Source organism: Ostrea edulis, chromosome 6, assembly GCF_947568905.1.
Source record: "Ostrea edulis chromosome 6, xbOstEdul1.1, whole genome shotgun sequence".
NCBI classification, from domain to species: Eukaryota; Metazoa; Mollusca; class Bivalvia; order Ostreida; family Ostreidae; genus Ostrea; species Ostrea edulis.
In genome coordinates this window covers 72,291,671-72,306,562 of record NC_079169.1, presented here as the reverse complement: position 1 = coordinate 72,306,562, position 14,892 = coordinate 72,291,671, and the positions used below count along the sequence as shown (strand labels likewise).

General features: G+C 34.3%; 1 protein-coding gene across 2 annotated transcripts in view; it reads left to right on the top strand.

Annotated features, from left to right (window-relative positions):
• The first annotated feature begins 5,904 nt into the window (after positions 1-5,904).
• LOC125667155 (vascular cell adhesion protein 1-like) overlaps positions 5,905-14,892 on the top strand; it is a 41,758-nt gene continuing 32,770 nt past the window's right edge. Inside the window, exons 1-3 of one of the 2 annotated variants that reach the window (XM_056140678.1) lie at positions 5,905-6,112; positions 6,433-6,483; positions 9,333-9,713. In XM_056140678.1, the coding sequence (XP_055996653.1) occupies positions 6,441-6,483; positions 9,333-9,713 (424 nt within the window). In that variant the 5' untranslated portion in view covers positions 5,905-6,112; positions 6,433-6,440. The remainder of the gene's footprint in view (positions 6,113-6,432; positions 6,484-9,332; positions 9,714-14,892) is intronic. The other variant, XM_056140677.1, reaches the window with a different exon arrangement.

The window sequence follows — 14,892 nt, the reverse complement described above, 5'->3', positions numbered from 1 at the left end:
TATGTATGAGGGAGACAATCCTTAATTTTGAAATGAATTTCTAAATTTTATAACAGCAATTAAATATACATCCGTATTTTCAAGCTAGTAACGAAGTACTTAGCTACTGGGCTGTAGAGACCCTCGGGGACTAACAGTCCACCAGCAGAGGCCTCGACCCAGGGGTCATAATGTAAAACTTATACGGTATCAATTTTGATGCACCAGATGCGCATTTCGACAAATAATGTCTCTTCAGTGATCCTCAACCGAAATGTTTGAAATCCGAAATAACTATGAAGTTTTAGAGCTAAATATAGCCAAAAACAGCGTGCCAAAAACGTGGAGCCAAATTCGTCCAAGGATAAGAGCTATGCATGAGGGAGATACTCCTTAATTTTGAAATGAATTTCTAAATTTTATAACAGCAATTAAATATACATACAATATATAAAACTTTCAATAACCTACTGCATTATTATCCACAGTATATGTTATACACATAGATAAGTTACACAGAGTAATTACATAACTTTGTTGTTATTCAGATATGGTAAAAAATTCTGTATTTATGCACAATATTGATGTTATATTAAATTGTTGCATTATTTACTAAAGGAAAGCTAAGAATAATTAAACTGGAGGATTTTTCAGTAAGTGGAAGGCCCAAACTTCCACCAGAGTTCGTTTGCTCACAAACCAAACTCTTCCACTTAGGCATTATGGGATAGCGATTTCTTAGGCCGTGTATACTGTGACGTCACTGTAGAATGACGAAAAAACATAACGTCAAACGTAAACAACTTTCAAAACAAGAACGTAAACATCAAGTTCATTACTTTACACAATAATTTGAACAGAGTCTCCATACTTTATAATGATCTTTTGATCATTTTATGTTTAAAATAAAATCCATACTTTTATATTTATGCTCTTAATATCAATATATTCAAACTTTTAACTGCGAACTACTTCTTTAGTGTTATTTGCCTGCGTGATAATCGCGGACTCACAATATACAAATCTGTATATTGTGCTGCATCACATAGGAGAGGTCTATTCCTAGGTGACGTAATGAGGCCTCGACGGGGAGTTTGGTGGAAGGCCTAAAAATAATCTTCCATCCAAAAGGGACATCACGACTGCTGCTGATTTCACATAACTGGGCAGATATATTGATATCAAATTTTTCGAATACCATTTGCCACCAGGCGTCTCTAAGGACAAAAGTCATTATACAAGCTGTTAAAAGTGTTCAAATGCATTCATAAACATTATATGGCAAATTATTTTATTCATTTGTCGATTCGATGTATCCCTGTAAGCTCGAAATAAAAGACACCACAGAGTCGTCCACTTCTGCTTCATACTTAGATATTTTATTGAAAGTAGACATTAACGGCAAACTGACAACTCAACTGTATGTCAAACGGGATGATTTCAGCATCCCCATCGTCAACTTCCCATACTTGTGTAACAATATTCCATTATCACCTGCATATGGTGTTTATATCTCTCAACTGATTCGATATGCAAGAGCTTGTTCTGTGTATAGTCAGTTTTTAAATCGAGGCAAGCTACTGACAATCAGGTTGATGGTACAGGGTTTTAACAGTCTCGATTAAAGTCAGATAACATTTGACCCAATGATAGGTTGTATTGTATTGTGCGTGGAATCAGAGTGATGTTTAACCATTTTTGTTGAAGAAGCAACTGGCTATGATGTCAAAAAGTCTAGTTTTTAATCATCGTGAGGAATGGTCGTGTAAAGAGTCGACAAATCATACGTTTTGATGTTGATTTGAGAAGAGTTTTGCGATTTCATTTTACTAAAAGTTCTTTAAATCTTTTTAGAATTCACATTTGATTAACACCACTTCTGGTACACAGTACGTTTGAAGTTTCTCCTTCACAGCTGTTAATATTTTCGTGAGGAACAAAGATAGGGGCTTGGCTGAACACTCACTGGATCCAGGAATGTATCTTTGAAAGGTTTTTTATGTAGTTTAGGAACCCAGTGTAGGTACGGTAAGTCATATTCATCCCACCCATTGACTGGAATATTAAATGTGTCTAAAACTTAAGTATGGTTTTGAAGAAAATCATCTTTTGTAGGTATGTGCAATGGTTTAAAATTGACAGTAGTATTTTGAATTGTTCAAAAAATTGTATTTTGGAGCTGTAAATATTCCCAGAGGGTTCGCTGTATAGTAGCTTGGATGCCTTCCATGAAATCTCGAGATAATTATTTGAAATAGGGCTACACAGTGTTCGGTGAAATTTCGTTTTAGAACATAACAAACATACCTAGTGTCACACGATTCCAAGTGTGATGACGATTTCGATCTTACATTGGGGCTATTACGTATTGGGTAAGCATTAGTATTAGATCTTGAATAACTGTTCATTAAGACCTGCTGTTAAAGATTACTTATGTAAAAGAGGTGTACTATGTCTGTGGTAAAGCTGAACCCCACAGTTCCATGCGAGACTGAAGCTACTAAGTCAGCTGTTAAGGTATGTTGAATTATTGTGCTCTCAAAGGGGGAATATAGATTGTAATTAATAGAGAATATGTCAAAGAATCTAGTGGCGGATTACATGTATTCCTTTAAGCGAAAACTCCAAGTCGTACCTCTCCATTCTAAGAAAGCTAACAATGGTCGACAGGGAATGCTTACTCATCCTAGACACCCATCTCACCTCTGATATATCCAGGGGCCCGTGTTTGCCCAATTTTCTATTTGGTAGTGCTTATAGGAGTTATGAGATTGATCACTATTCGTTATCTTCACATTTTCATAGATCACTTTTCGTTTTATTCACTTTTTTGCCCGGGTTGCACAACGTGCAAACAGCTTATGAAGTGGTGAATGACGGACAGGCGGGTGTCCCTGTGATAGGATACCGATTTGTGTAATCAACTTCTCACACCTTTAACTTTTTGCACAGTTGTCATGGATACATTGAAGATATGCATCGGCCTTTTTGACAGTGCTCAGAAATTTTTCGAAAAATTTAAATGTATTTGAACTTTTTAAGCATATCTTGAATAAACGGTACCTATTTTGTGCAATCAACTCCTCTTAACATTCCTCAAACTTTGTACAGTTGTTATTGACATATGGAAGATGCGTATGAAAGGTGAAGATGAGGAACAGTGATCCTATAACCAATACGAAATAGAGAGTTTAGCAAACACGGAACCCTGGGTATACCGGATGTGGAATCAGGTGCCTAGGAGGAGTAAGTATCCCCTGTATCGGTGACACCCGCTGTGACCCCTATATCTTGATAAGTTAAACGGAGTTATCCGTAGTCAAAATCAGTGTGCCAAGAACGTTCTAACAATCGGCATGAAGCAGCATTTGACACAATGATAGGTTGCACGTGTCATTTGAAATTGATCGGACATCTTTCAAAAAATTACATATGGTTGAACTTTGTCATTAATTAAACAATTCTTGAATAAACGGTACCTATTTTTGTAATCAACTCCTCTTACAGCATTTATTTGACATACTTCAGACCTTGTTCACCTGTTATGGAATCATTCAAGATGTACACAAGTCTTTTTGGAAGTGATCGAAAATTTACATGTACATGGTGAAAGTGAACTTTGTCATGTTTTAAGCATGACACCGACTTTGTGTACCAACTTTTACATTTAACATTTTAAGACATTCTACATGTTATATTGTATATGTTATAAAACATTTAACGTATACATGAGACATTCTAAAAGTGCTTTTTTGAAAGTTTTTACATTTATTATGTTTTCCAGTATGTCTTCTATTGCAGTCTCTGTGATAGATAACATATTTTAAAGCAACCCGGTCATTTCTGTTCTTGAATCGATTTTTATTTATAATTAGAATGTTGACTAGCTTGGTAATCGTATTATTGTTTTCATATTTTTATATTCATTTGTTCAACTGCAATGTTTTATGTCTGCATTTTGCATGGAATATACGTAACATGATACCATCTTCTATATTCTTATCAAATTTTCTACCTATAGTCAAACCCACCAGTTTAGAATATACATGTATGTATAACGATTAGCTCAAAATATTCAAGTTATGTCTAGATGGAATCATATTATAGTCATGGTAATCCGGATTCGGACAATTTATACTTGCGCCCTGTAGGTAAATGTGGGATAGACAGAATGTACAAGGATTCACAGTGTCGGAAATATCAGATAAAAACGCAAGATTTTTAACACTTTACACGACTATTCTTCACAACAAATTAAAGACTAAGCTTTCTGCCATCATAGACAGCTTCTTAAAAAAGGGAATTAAGAAATATTCACATATTGTGACCAGTAATTAAAAATTACATTGTTAATCTACGCTCAAGTACTCTGAAGTTGATATAAAACCCTTTGCTTGATAGATATCAAAGTTAGGACACTGGTACATCCTCAGAAGTAGATGACCACATTAATTTTGAAATCACATGACCAAAGATCAAACTGGTCACAAAAATATTCTGTCCGCAGAAAATCTTTAGAGTCCTTTAATTGACAAATATCAAACTTTGTACACTGGTACATCCTAGGAAGTAGATGGCCCCTATTGATTTATAGGTCACATGGTCAATCGCCTCTGGATATAGGAGGGTATTGTCTGCTCAATATCTTGACAGACGTCAAACTTGGTACTTTAGTACATCATAAAGAGTACATGAGAAGGGCACCTACAAATTTTGGGTTCACATGGTCAAAGGCCAAGAATCAAATTAGAAAAAAAAATTAGAGATAGTGATATACTGTCTTCTATTCTTTAAGAATCATTTGCTTAATTAACACCAAACTTGGTTCACTGGTACATGTACATGTACATCCTAAGGAAGGGATGACCCCTATTGGTGACGTCAAAGGCCAATATATTGTCCGTTCAATATCTTGCATTGTTTTGGCACTACTATCAATTAAATGATGCATGTGTGTCCAGAGGTCCGTGTTTGCCCAACTATCTATTTTGTATTGCTTGTAGGAGTTATGAGATTGATCACTGTTCGTTATCTTCACCTTGCATGTGCATAACCATTTTCAATTTTTTAACCGTGCGCGCATATATGTTTTACAAACATTTCTTATTTCTTATAAAACTTCATCACAGAGATTTTAGATACTTGGAAATCGAAAATAAGTTTCTCATTATATACAAGCCAACGTCTTTAGTTTTGTCTGCATTAACATGCTCATCAACAATTACGCCAGTCTCGATGTTGATAAATCTTGATTTACATTTCTTTATATATCTATAAGCATTAAATATTGATTGATAAGCGATAAATCTTGTTTTATATTCGATAAGTTTGTTACTTATATTCGATAATCTTCTCATTTATATTCGATAATATCAATCAAAATGTTTGCATATAAAGATCAAGATTATCAAATATAAACCAAAATTTATTGAATATCAATTATAAGATTATCGAATATAAATTAAGATTTATTGCATATAAATCAAAGTCTTCGCAGATAAATATCAAGATTATTGACTATACATTAAAAAAATTGCTTATGAATATCAAGGTTATTAGATATACAACAAGATTTTTGCAGTCAAGATTTGTATAATATTGCAACGTTTTACACACCATAGTAGCCTCCTTAAATTAAAGATCGATCGTACCCAGAACATGCTTTTACGTATCAAAGCAGTTGAGAGCTATAAACACCATAATATATATAACACAGCATGTATTTGTGAAAAATAACATATATCTATGATGTAGATACTATCAAAATTGACACAAGATGATTTAAAGTATTAATCGAATTTCAAGTCATACCCGGCAATATGATTTGTTTTCATGAATTTATGGCAACCGTGGGCCAGATGAAGAAAATTCAAATTTCTCACCCTACTAGAACAATACTAAACTATTGCCATTTTAAAACTTTGAAGTTGGAGTGGGTTTTTTGTATAAAAAAAAAATTTTCCTCAACGTAAACTTCCTGTAGCTATTGCTTAAGATCGATGCAAATGGCGAACTATCTTCTCTGATCTACTCATTATAGCATAAATCTACATAGCTGGTATACATCTCCGAACCGGAAAATAAGTAAAACAGAACTTCCTTATCATTCATTACTAGGACGTGGTCGGTACATGTAAGTATGGCATTTTTATTGAGAAATTCTATCATATTCTACCTTCAAATTGTGTTCAATGAGTCTTTTAATCGGTAGCATTGTAAGTGTTCTCTGTAAGAGTTTTGAAAACGACAATTTATCCAATTAAGAAAAAGAACTTAACAATATTTGTACACTGTGTTTTGAATATTGTTGTCATTTCCTCTGTGGAATTTGTTACCGATTACATTGATATTTATATTTTCCACGATTTACGTCAAAAATACATAAATAATTGAACAAGTTTCAATGCCTTAATTCAACATAATTCATACGCGTTTTCATAATTATATTTGCAGAAAACAAAATGCAAACAACATATTTGTTTCTCTTCCTTGTCCTGCCAGAAGGTAAAATTTATGTCACTATATTTTATCAGCTTGTTTTTTTTTTTTTTTTTTTTTTTTTTTTTTTTTTGTTGTTGTTGGTTCGACGTATGTCTTTGTAAAATTTTATTTTTAAGAACAAGAAAATATTGAGGACATGCCTTGGGAAAAATAAGTTTGAAAGGAGAAGCCTTCTCCATGAGAATGTACATGGTGTTAGATCAAATAGGTTACTTCCGCAATTTAAGAAAAGAAAGCTTATTGTAGGTATATTTAAATAAGTTATTTGTCAGTACACGATATTCTCAGTTTGATAGGCTACGTGAAAGTTTCAAAGCGATTGATTGTCATCTTAGATTACTTTTTATTCTTCCTAAAAGTGACACTGTAGCCCCAATGTTGTGTAGTATGAAATTTTCGATCTAATTTCAAAAGAACCACAACTGCTGACAGAGTTTGGTCATGTAAATATGCATTGAACTAAATTCCGGCATTCGATTACTATTTTAGTGACTGTTTTCACGTGTACTTAGTCGTAATTGGAACGAATATATAAGACTTCAACTGCAAATCTTTGGTTTTCTACTTCAGGGCCAATCTAGAGGAAGTTGACAATCTTTGTACTTTGAATCGACAAAAAATAGTAAAAATGAAATACACAGAAAAAAGTGAAGATAAGGAACAGTGATCATTCTCAGGAATCCTATAAAGAACACCAAATCAGGAGAAGGAACATTCGTACCCTCAAGTAGAACCTAGGGTCACCCGAAAGTAGTCTCGAAAGAAATGCGCGTAATAATAAATACAAATAAAACTCGTATCTGTTAGAAAAGGGTGAATGTGCCTATTTTCTGCATGACTTTGTAGAAGCACAAATCTTTCAGCAGGTAGACATGCTCTAATTTACATACTGTAATGAATCCTTTTATTAAAAATGTAGGTTTTTCCATTTTTCTGTGTTTTTCTTTTTATAAATCTGTTTCTTTTCCTGACGGAGTGATTTGTTTTGTTTCAATGCTTACAGATGAATGAATTTTATCATTAGAGAACCTAAAAATATACTTTGGTGGGACCATATCGATAATGAAGAATTTTTTCCAACCTGTTGATTAATGGTTCTACAAAGGTTACCCGTAATCATATAATGATTACCTCTGGTCACCCATTGATGTAATGGTCATATAAGTGTTACCTCTGGTCACCAAAGGATGTAATGGCCGTACAAGGGTAACTTCTGGTCACCATAGATATAATAATCATAAAAGAGTAACCGTTGATCACTCATAGAAGCAGTGGTTATAAGAGGGTTACATCTGGTCACCCATTGATTTAAATGTCAAAAAGGGTTACTTCTTGTCACCCTTTGATGTAGATGCCATATAATGGTAACATTTGGTCATCTATTGATGTAATGATCATATAAGGGTTACCTCTGGTCACCGATTGATGTAAATGTCATATAAGGGTTACTAGTATCTCTGGTCGGTTACCTCTGGTCACTCATTGATGTAAATACCATACAATGAATACCTCTGGTCACCATTGTATATATTGATAGAAAAGTGTCCTGAGGTAACCGACATCTCAGTACATGATTGACTCTAGGTCACCCTTGTTTATATTTCATTCTAGAAAGGGGTATGTACATAAGATCTATACAAGCTATATATTAACACTTCAGGTCCCTGTCCTTATATCATGTTCCTGTTCATCTTTGGATTATTTTACTATTCCGTTAGCAGATAGTATCTCAATTTCATTTTCCATGAAGTTATTCGATTAGCAAAAGAGTATCTGTATAAATAGAAGCTCTAGTTTCACTTTGTTTCGTTTCTTTCTGCTTCATACAAACTGACAACTCAACTGTATGACAAACGGGATGATTTCAGCTTCTCCATCCTCAACTTTTCATATCTATGTAGCAATATTCCATTATCGCCTGCATATGGTGTTTATATCTCTCAACTGATTCGATACGCAAGAGCTTGTTCTGTGTATAGTCAGTTTTTAAATCGAGTCAAGCTACTGACAAACAAGTTGATGATACAGGGGTTTCAACAGTCTCGATTAAAGTCAGCATTTCGCAAATTCTATGGTCGTTATAACGATCTAGTTCGTCAATGCAACCTATCATTGGGGCACATGTTGTCTGACGTGTTTCATACCAATTGTTAGGCCGTTCTTCGCACACTGATTTTGACTACGGATAACTCCGTTTACCAGATCAGGATATAGGATTCACAGCGGGTGTGACCGGTCGACATGGGATGTTTACTCCTCCTAGGCACCTGATCCCACCCCTGGTGTGTCCAGGGGTCCGTGTTTGCCCAAATATCTATTTTGTATCGCTTGTAGGAGTTATGAGATTGATCACTGTTCGTTATCTTCGCCTTTCACGCAGACAGAAGAAGTATATACGGCCACATATAGGGTTATCAGAAATCTGGCCTTGATATAAACATATACCTTAAATATCTAAGTGTATGAAAGGTGAAGATAACGAACAGTGAGTACCAAAAGTACATTTCACTAATGTTTATCTATACAATAAAATATATTTTATTGATTTATCATGCGTGACTTTTCAAGGCTTACACACAGAGATAAAACCCCGAATATACAATGTTTTTAAATGTAAGTATGCTATATTGTATATAGGAGTTATGAGATTGATCACTGTTTCCCGTATACTAAAGATCAAAATATATCAGGAGTGTCATACTTCACTCAACCATTGCAGCGCATTGTAATTCTATTTCACAGAAAAGAAATACAATTTACATTTAAATTAGTTATCATTCTTAAGATTATAAGCGTTATCGAAAACCTCATCTCCTAATTAATGGCCTATTTCTCAATATTCATTTGTTTAGGTATCATCTCACTGAGTGTGTTAACGCAGTCGGAATTATTTGTGAACGTCGACTCAAATGCATCCATTGTATTAAACTGTACGTATGTCACGCAAAAAGGTGAGGACATCTCTTATATACAATGGAAGAAAAGAAATGGAAGTAAGTACATTGTGTTAGCAGAATTCTACCCTGATAGCAGTGCAGATTTATCCAAATTTGGAGATTATTTGAAGAATAGATCTCATCTTGTCAATCCCGGAAATGGATCTACTAGTGCTATCCTAAACATCAATGACATCAGATGCGAGGATGACGGATTTTACCAATGTTACGTGTGGTACAAACCTCAGAATACTGGTGCAACTGGCACTACACGGGAAACAGATGTTATTTTTGAAGGTAAAGAACTCCAAACTCAAAATTACAAAATCCAAAACTACCTTATGATAATTTCAGTTTCTCGCACTGTTATTTGTGAAAAACGCTTCAAATGTTTCTCATGGCTTTATATATTAAGGCAAGTGACAATTAAATACACATCGAATGAATGTAATTCATTCAATAAAAAAGAAAATGTAGTTTCCATTTCTTCCAGGTTAAATAAAACTTCGAGACACTTTTCCTTTATATGTCAATGAATCTTGAAAAAGTTATTTGTATCAATCTTTCGATTATATAGCAAACAAGCGTTTCATGGTATTCATCGCTTACCTAAGCTGTAAAATTACCCATTAAAAACTTTCATTCTTGTCTCCTATTCTGATCCTGTCATTACCTCTGTCAGTGATGGTATAAACAAACTTAAGGTAGCTCATTACACTATACTTTTATCTAATGGCTCATTAAAACACCTCTTATGAAGTATGATTTCACCATCGAAAGAGTTATACAAGTTCTCAATTATTTTATATGAATGTTTTGTGATTATTCCCGGAATGATAAGGAATGTATAAGCAAATGCAAACTACGTTTAATTTGATCCACAATTGCTTTGTGTCATGTGACAGGAAGCGTGTAGTCGGCATAGAATTGCAAAAATACCAAAATCAATGAAAAAATTCATAGATTAAGGGAGCTTTCCTTTCAGAAAACATACCAGCCCATGCGTCGAGCAAATTCATATTCAAGTACATTTTTGATTTTCTATTAACACACAAAATATATTAACTTCGTTTTACTCGACTGATGGGCACACCTTTTCCTAAGCAATAATCTGGATGAAATTAACAGTTATCAAGCTCTTTTTGAAGAAAGGCGGGGGAAAGTCTTATTTATGACGAAACATGTTTGATCTTTTTATGTACACAATCGTACCTTGTTCTTTTATCCGTCTTGTAATCGAGAAGCTTATAAAGGTTTTTCTTACTTTATACTGCAATACAAAAATGCGTACCACCTACATTTGTCTCCATATGAGTGGGCGGATGTTAAATAATATACAACCAACTTTCTTATTTAGTAAACGTAGTGTTATGAAAGAATTAGATAGGTTACATGAGGCACATATACTGGTTCCAGCTGACAAAGCTTGTAACAACATTGTCTTTGTTTGTAAGGCTCATTACAATTCTGTTATAAAGAAACTTGGCTTTAATCCAAATTATACTGGAAGGAACCTTTCAAAACGCGAAATTCTTCAAATCACGATCTAGTTTGTCAATACAACCTTTCATTGTGTATAATGTTCATACCAATTGCTAAACCGTTATTGGCACACTGCTTTTGACTACGGATTTTACTCGTTTACCTGACCAAGATATAGGGCTCACGACGGGTGTGACCGGTCGACAGGGGATGCTTACTCCTCCTAGCCACCTGATCTCACCTCTGGTATACCTAGGGATCCTTGTTTGCCCAACTTTTTATTTTGTATTCCTTATAGAAGTTATAAAATTGATCACTGTTCATTATCTTCAATTTTTCTTTAAACATATCTAATATCCCAGTTTGCGTTACCCTGCCTATACTAGATTCCAAAAACTACACAGAAATCCTTACAAAGAGATACATTGCAGGATCCATTAAATGTTCTACCAAATCCCTAACTTTGATCCTCACAAAAACAAAAACATTAACTGCTATGAAGTACTGTGCTACAATGTATGCGAGAAGTAGTGTAAATAGAATGTGGATTCCCTTGAAATTTTCAAAAAACGTCTTAAAATTCATTTTTATCGATTAGGTTTTTAGATCATGACATGTACAAAATGTGCCTGGTTTAATTATCAAACACTAAAACAATCTTTTAGCTATCGATCATAATTATATTTGACATCATAGACAGTTGCTACGTCAACAAAAATGGAAACTAGAAACATTCATATCTGGTGATCAATCATCCAAAAAATTACTTTGTTAAACACCACTCTGAATCCACTCACAAGTACTCTGAACTTAAAATAAAAAATATGCTGGAATTTCTCATTGACATTATATCCGTGGTCTTTGGTGATCAGTTCTTCCAACGAATTGTGCTCCTTTGTTAAGTTCACCTGTTTTTATAATCTTATAGAGCAGACTTTATTCACTAAACTTCTACGTGAGGAGAAAAAATATCCTGCTATGGCCTTTAATTCGACATTTAGATATACCAACTACGTTTTATCTGTTAACAATATTAATTTTCATTCATATTAGAATAAAAGACATCACAGAGTCGCCCACTTCTGCTTCATACTAGAAAATATATGAAAAACGGCATGATTTTACTTTCTCCATCCTAAACTTCCCATGTTTATGTAGCAATATTCCATTATCACCTGCAGATGGTGTATGTATATATCTCATCTGATTCGATACACAAGAGCTTGTTCTGTGTATGATAAGTCTTTAGATCGAGGCAGACATCTGACAAGAAGTTGGTGGTGCAGGGGTTTCAACAGTCTCGTTTAAAGTCAGCATTTTGCAATTCTGTGTTCGTTATAACGATCTACTTTGCCAATACAACCTATCATTGGATCAAATGCTGTCTGACGTGTTAGGCCGTTCTTGGCACACTGATTTTGACTACGGATAACGATTTACATGGTCAAGATATGGGGCTCACGGCGGGTGTGACCGGTTGACAGGGGATATTTCCTACTCCTAGGCACCGGATCCCACCTCTGGTGTATCCAGGGGTCCGCGTTTGCCCAACTATCTATTTTGTATTGCTTGTAAGGGTTGTGAGAATGTGAGATTCAACTTGGAAATTGTTTTGATAATTTTACAGATATAAGATCTGATGCCATACTGTCATTTAATTTCATTTAATTGTGTTTCATCGTTGTATTTCTCTTCTTACCCTTGTAAAGCGCCTTAGAGTAATTTGTTTTATATAAGGTGTTATATAAATTTTGGTAGTAGTAGTAGTAGTTATGTTGTTGTCGTGGTGGTGGTGGTAGTAGTAGTAGTAGTACATTGTAGTAGTAGTAGTAGTAGTAGTAGTAGTAGTAGTAGTAGTAGTGGACTTTTGCGAGAAGGGCTGACTTTCACAATCAACGGCTGACTTGGACATTTAAACCTGCGTATGGTATGGAAGCACGATATCGTTAAATATATGTAATATCGTCTGGCTTTTATTTAGGGAACTTCTACTGCCTCGCTCTTGAGCTAGCTTTTTTTTTTTCTTTTTTTTTTTTTTTTTTGGTTGTGATTTTTCTTGATCACGTAAAAGCAAAGTCGAGCTTGTTCAAACCGCTACACGTTACAAAATCGTGGCAGGGTAGTGACTGATGTTTCGTGGGAGGCCTGCTTCAGATAGAGTATCTCTGGGACTTTGTGTCCATGTATGGACGGGGTTTTGTCCCGGGACTACGGCGGGTGTCGTCGTGAACGACGAATGCTTTTCCCGAAGAGATGCCAAACAATCAGAGAAGATTCATGCTAAGCTTTGGAACGAAGCTTCCCTGAGCGTAGAAAGTGTAGCGAACAGTATGTAGGGAATTTCTACTGTTTCGCTAGAGACCTACATGTAGCGTTTCTACTGATTTGGTAGTATTTCTTTAACCAACGGTGAGCTTGTTCAGATCACTGTACGTTACAATATTATTATAGTACGACTGTTAGGTTTTAGACTACCGGTACATGAACTCATTTATCTGACAATTATTAAAAAATAAAAGCAATTTATTTCATTTTTGCATATATACATACATTGTAGATGTAAAATCTTAACTCGCACAGAAACATTGATTCATGTTCAAACTTTACAAAAAGTCATCGCAACATGATAAATCGAATATACATGTAAGTTTATCATGCAGGAGGTTTGCGTTTTCTTTTATCATAAAATGTATGAAATTGTTATACAGGTTCATTCAATCAAACACACAGATACAACACAGTGCGTGCTAAGCTTACCGACAATTTTGAATTACATGTGCATCTGCACTAATGCAGATATGTAGCTCTGTTGGAAAATATTTGGTCATACCAGAGAGCTACAGATCCAACCCTTATAAAAACCTTCGATTTACGGCACAGGTCGCTGTTTTCTGGCATCATAATATCAAAAAATTCCTAGTATATTTTTGTCCAAACATTTATCAAATCCCCATGTGAACCGAAAAGTCGCAACTTCAAATGATTTCGTTTTTAAAGATAGCCATGTTACGTAGCAGTCAATTAGAACCCCGTTGATTTTTATATCTATTCATTCTATCCAATATGAAGTATGTATTCGGTTTTCATTGATAATAAACACGAATATTGGACGTAAATATTTCTTCTTTTTTTTTTTTATATTTTGATTCTCAATCTATGCACAGAGAACATTCATATTAATTTTCAAATTGCATATACATACAAATACACATACATATATACCTTTACATACAAACTATAACATTTATTAGATTTTTGAGATGATCTGCCAGCTCTTTTTAATCTCATTTTCTTTTCGTAATCCTAATGAGTGGGAGGAGTAGATGCCAATACATCTAAAATATTTTATATATTCAAACAGGGATTTCACATTTGGTAACGTATATTGACATCTATAGATATATAAAAACCTTTTAGCTAACAGTATCAGTAGATTAATTGCTCTGTAGTTCACGGACGTTTTGCGATTATATCCAAAGATAACTGTTTGTTCATTAAAACATACATCAACACCACATAATTCTGCCAGCTTTTGCTTAAGTACAATCCAGATATTTCGTACATACTGACATTCACAAAATAAATGAATTATTGTCTCTTTAGTTTCATGACAAAATGAACATAATTCGGTATCTAGTAATTTAAAAACAAAAAGCTTTGAATTTGTAGAAAGTATTCTATGTAAAATTTGAAATTGAAAAGTGACGAGTTTTGTGTTCATTGTGACATGATGTGGAATCATAAAGTAATGCTCCAATTCATTTTCATCAAATTTTATCGACAATTCATCCTCCCACTTCTCTTTTACCTTCCATGGGGTCTCGACGACGGATGACATAAAAACAGGGTAAAAAAAAATTCGATACCCTTGTCGCATTTTGTAGTTTTACAATAGAACTGTCATACATTTCATTATTAGGGAAATTATTTATAAGTTCTCTCCAACGTTTTGGGATTGCTGATATAATTCCATTATACGTTAAGAAATTTGTCT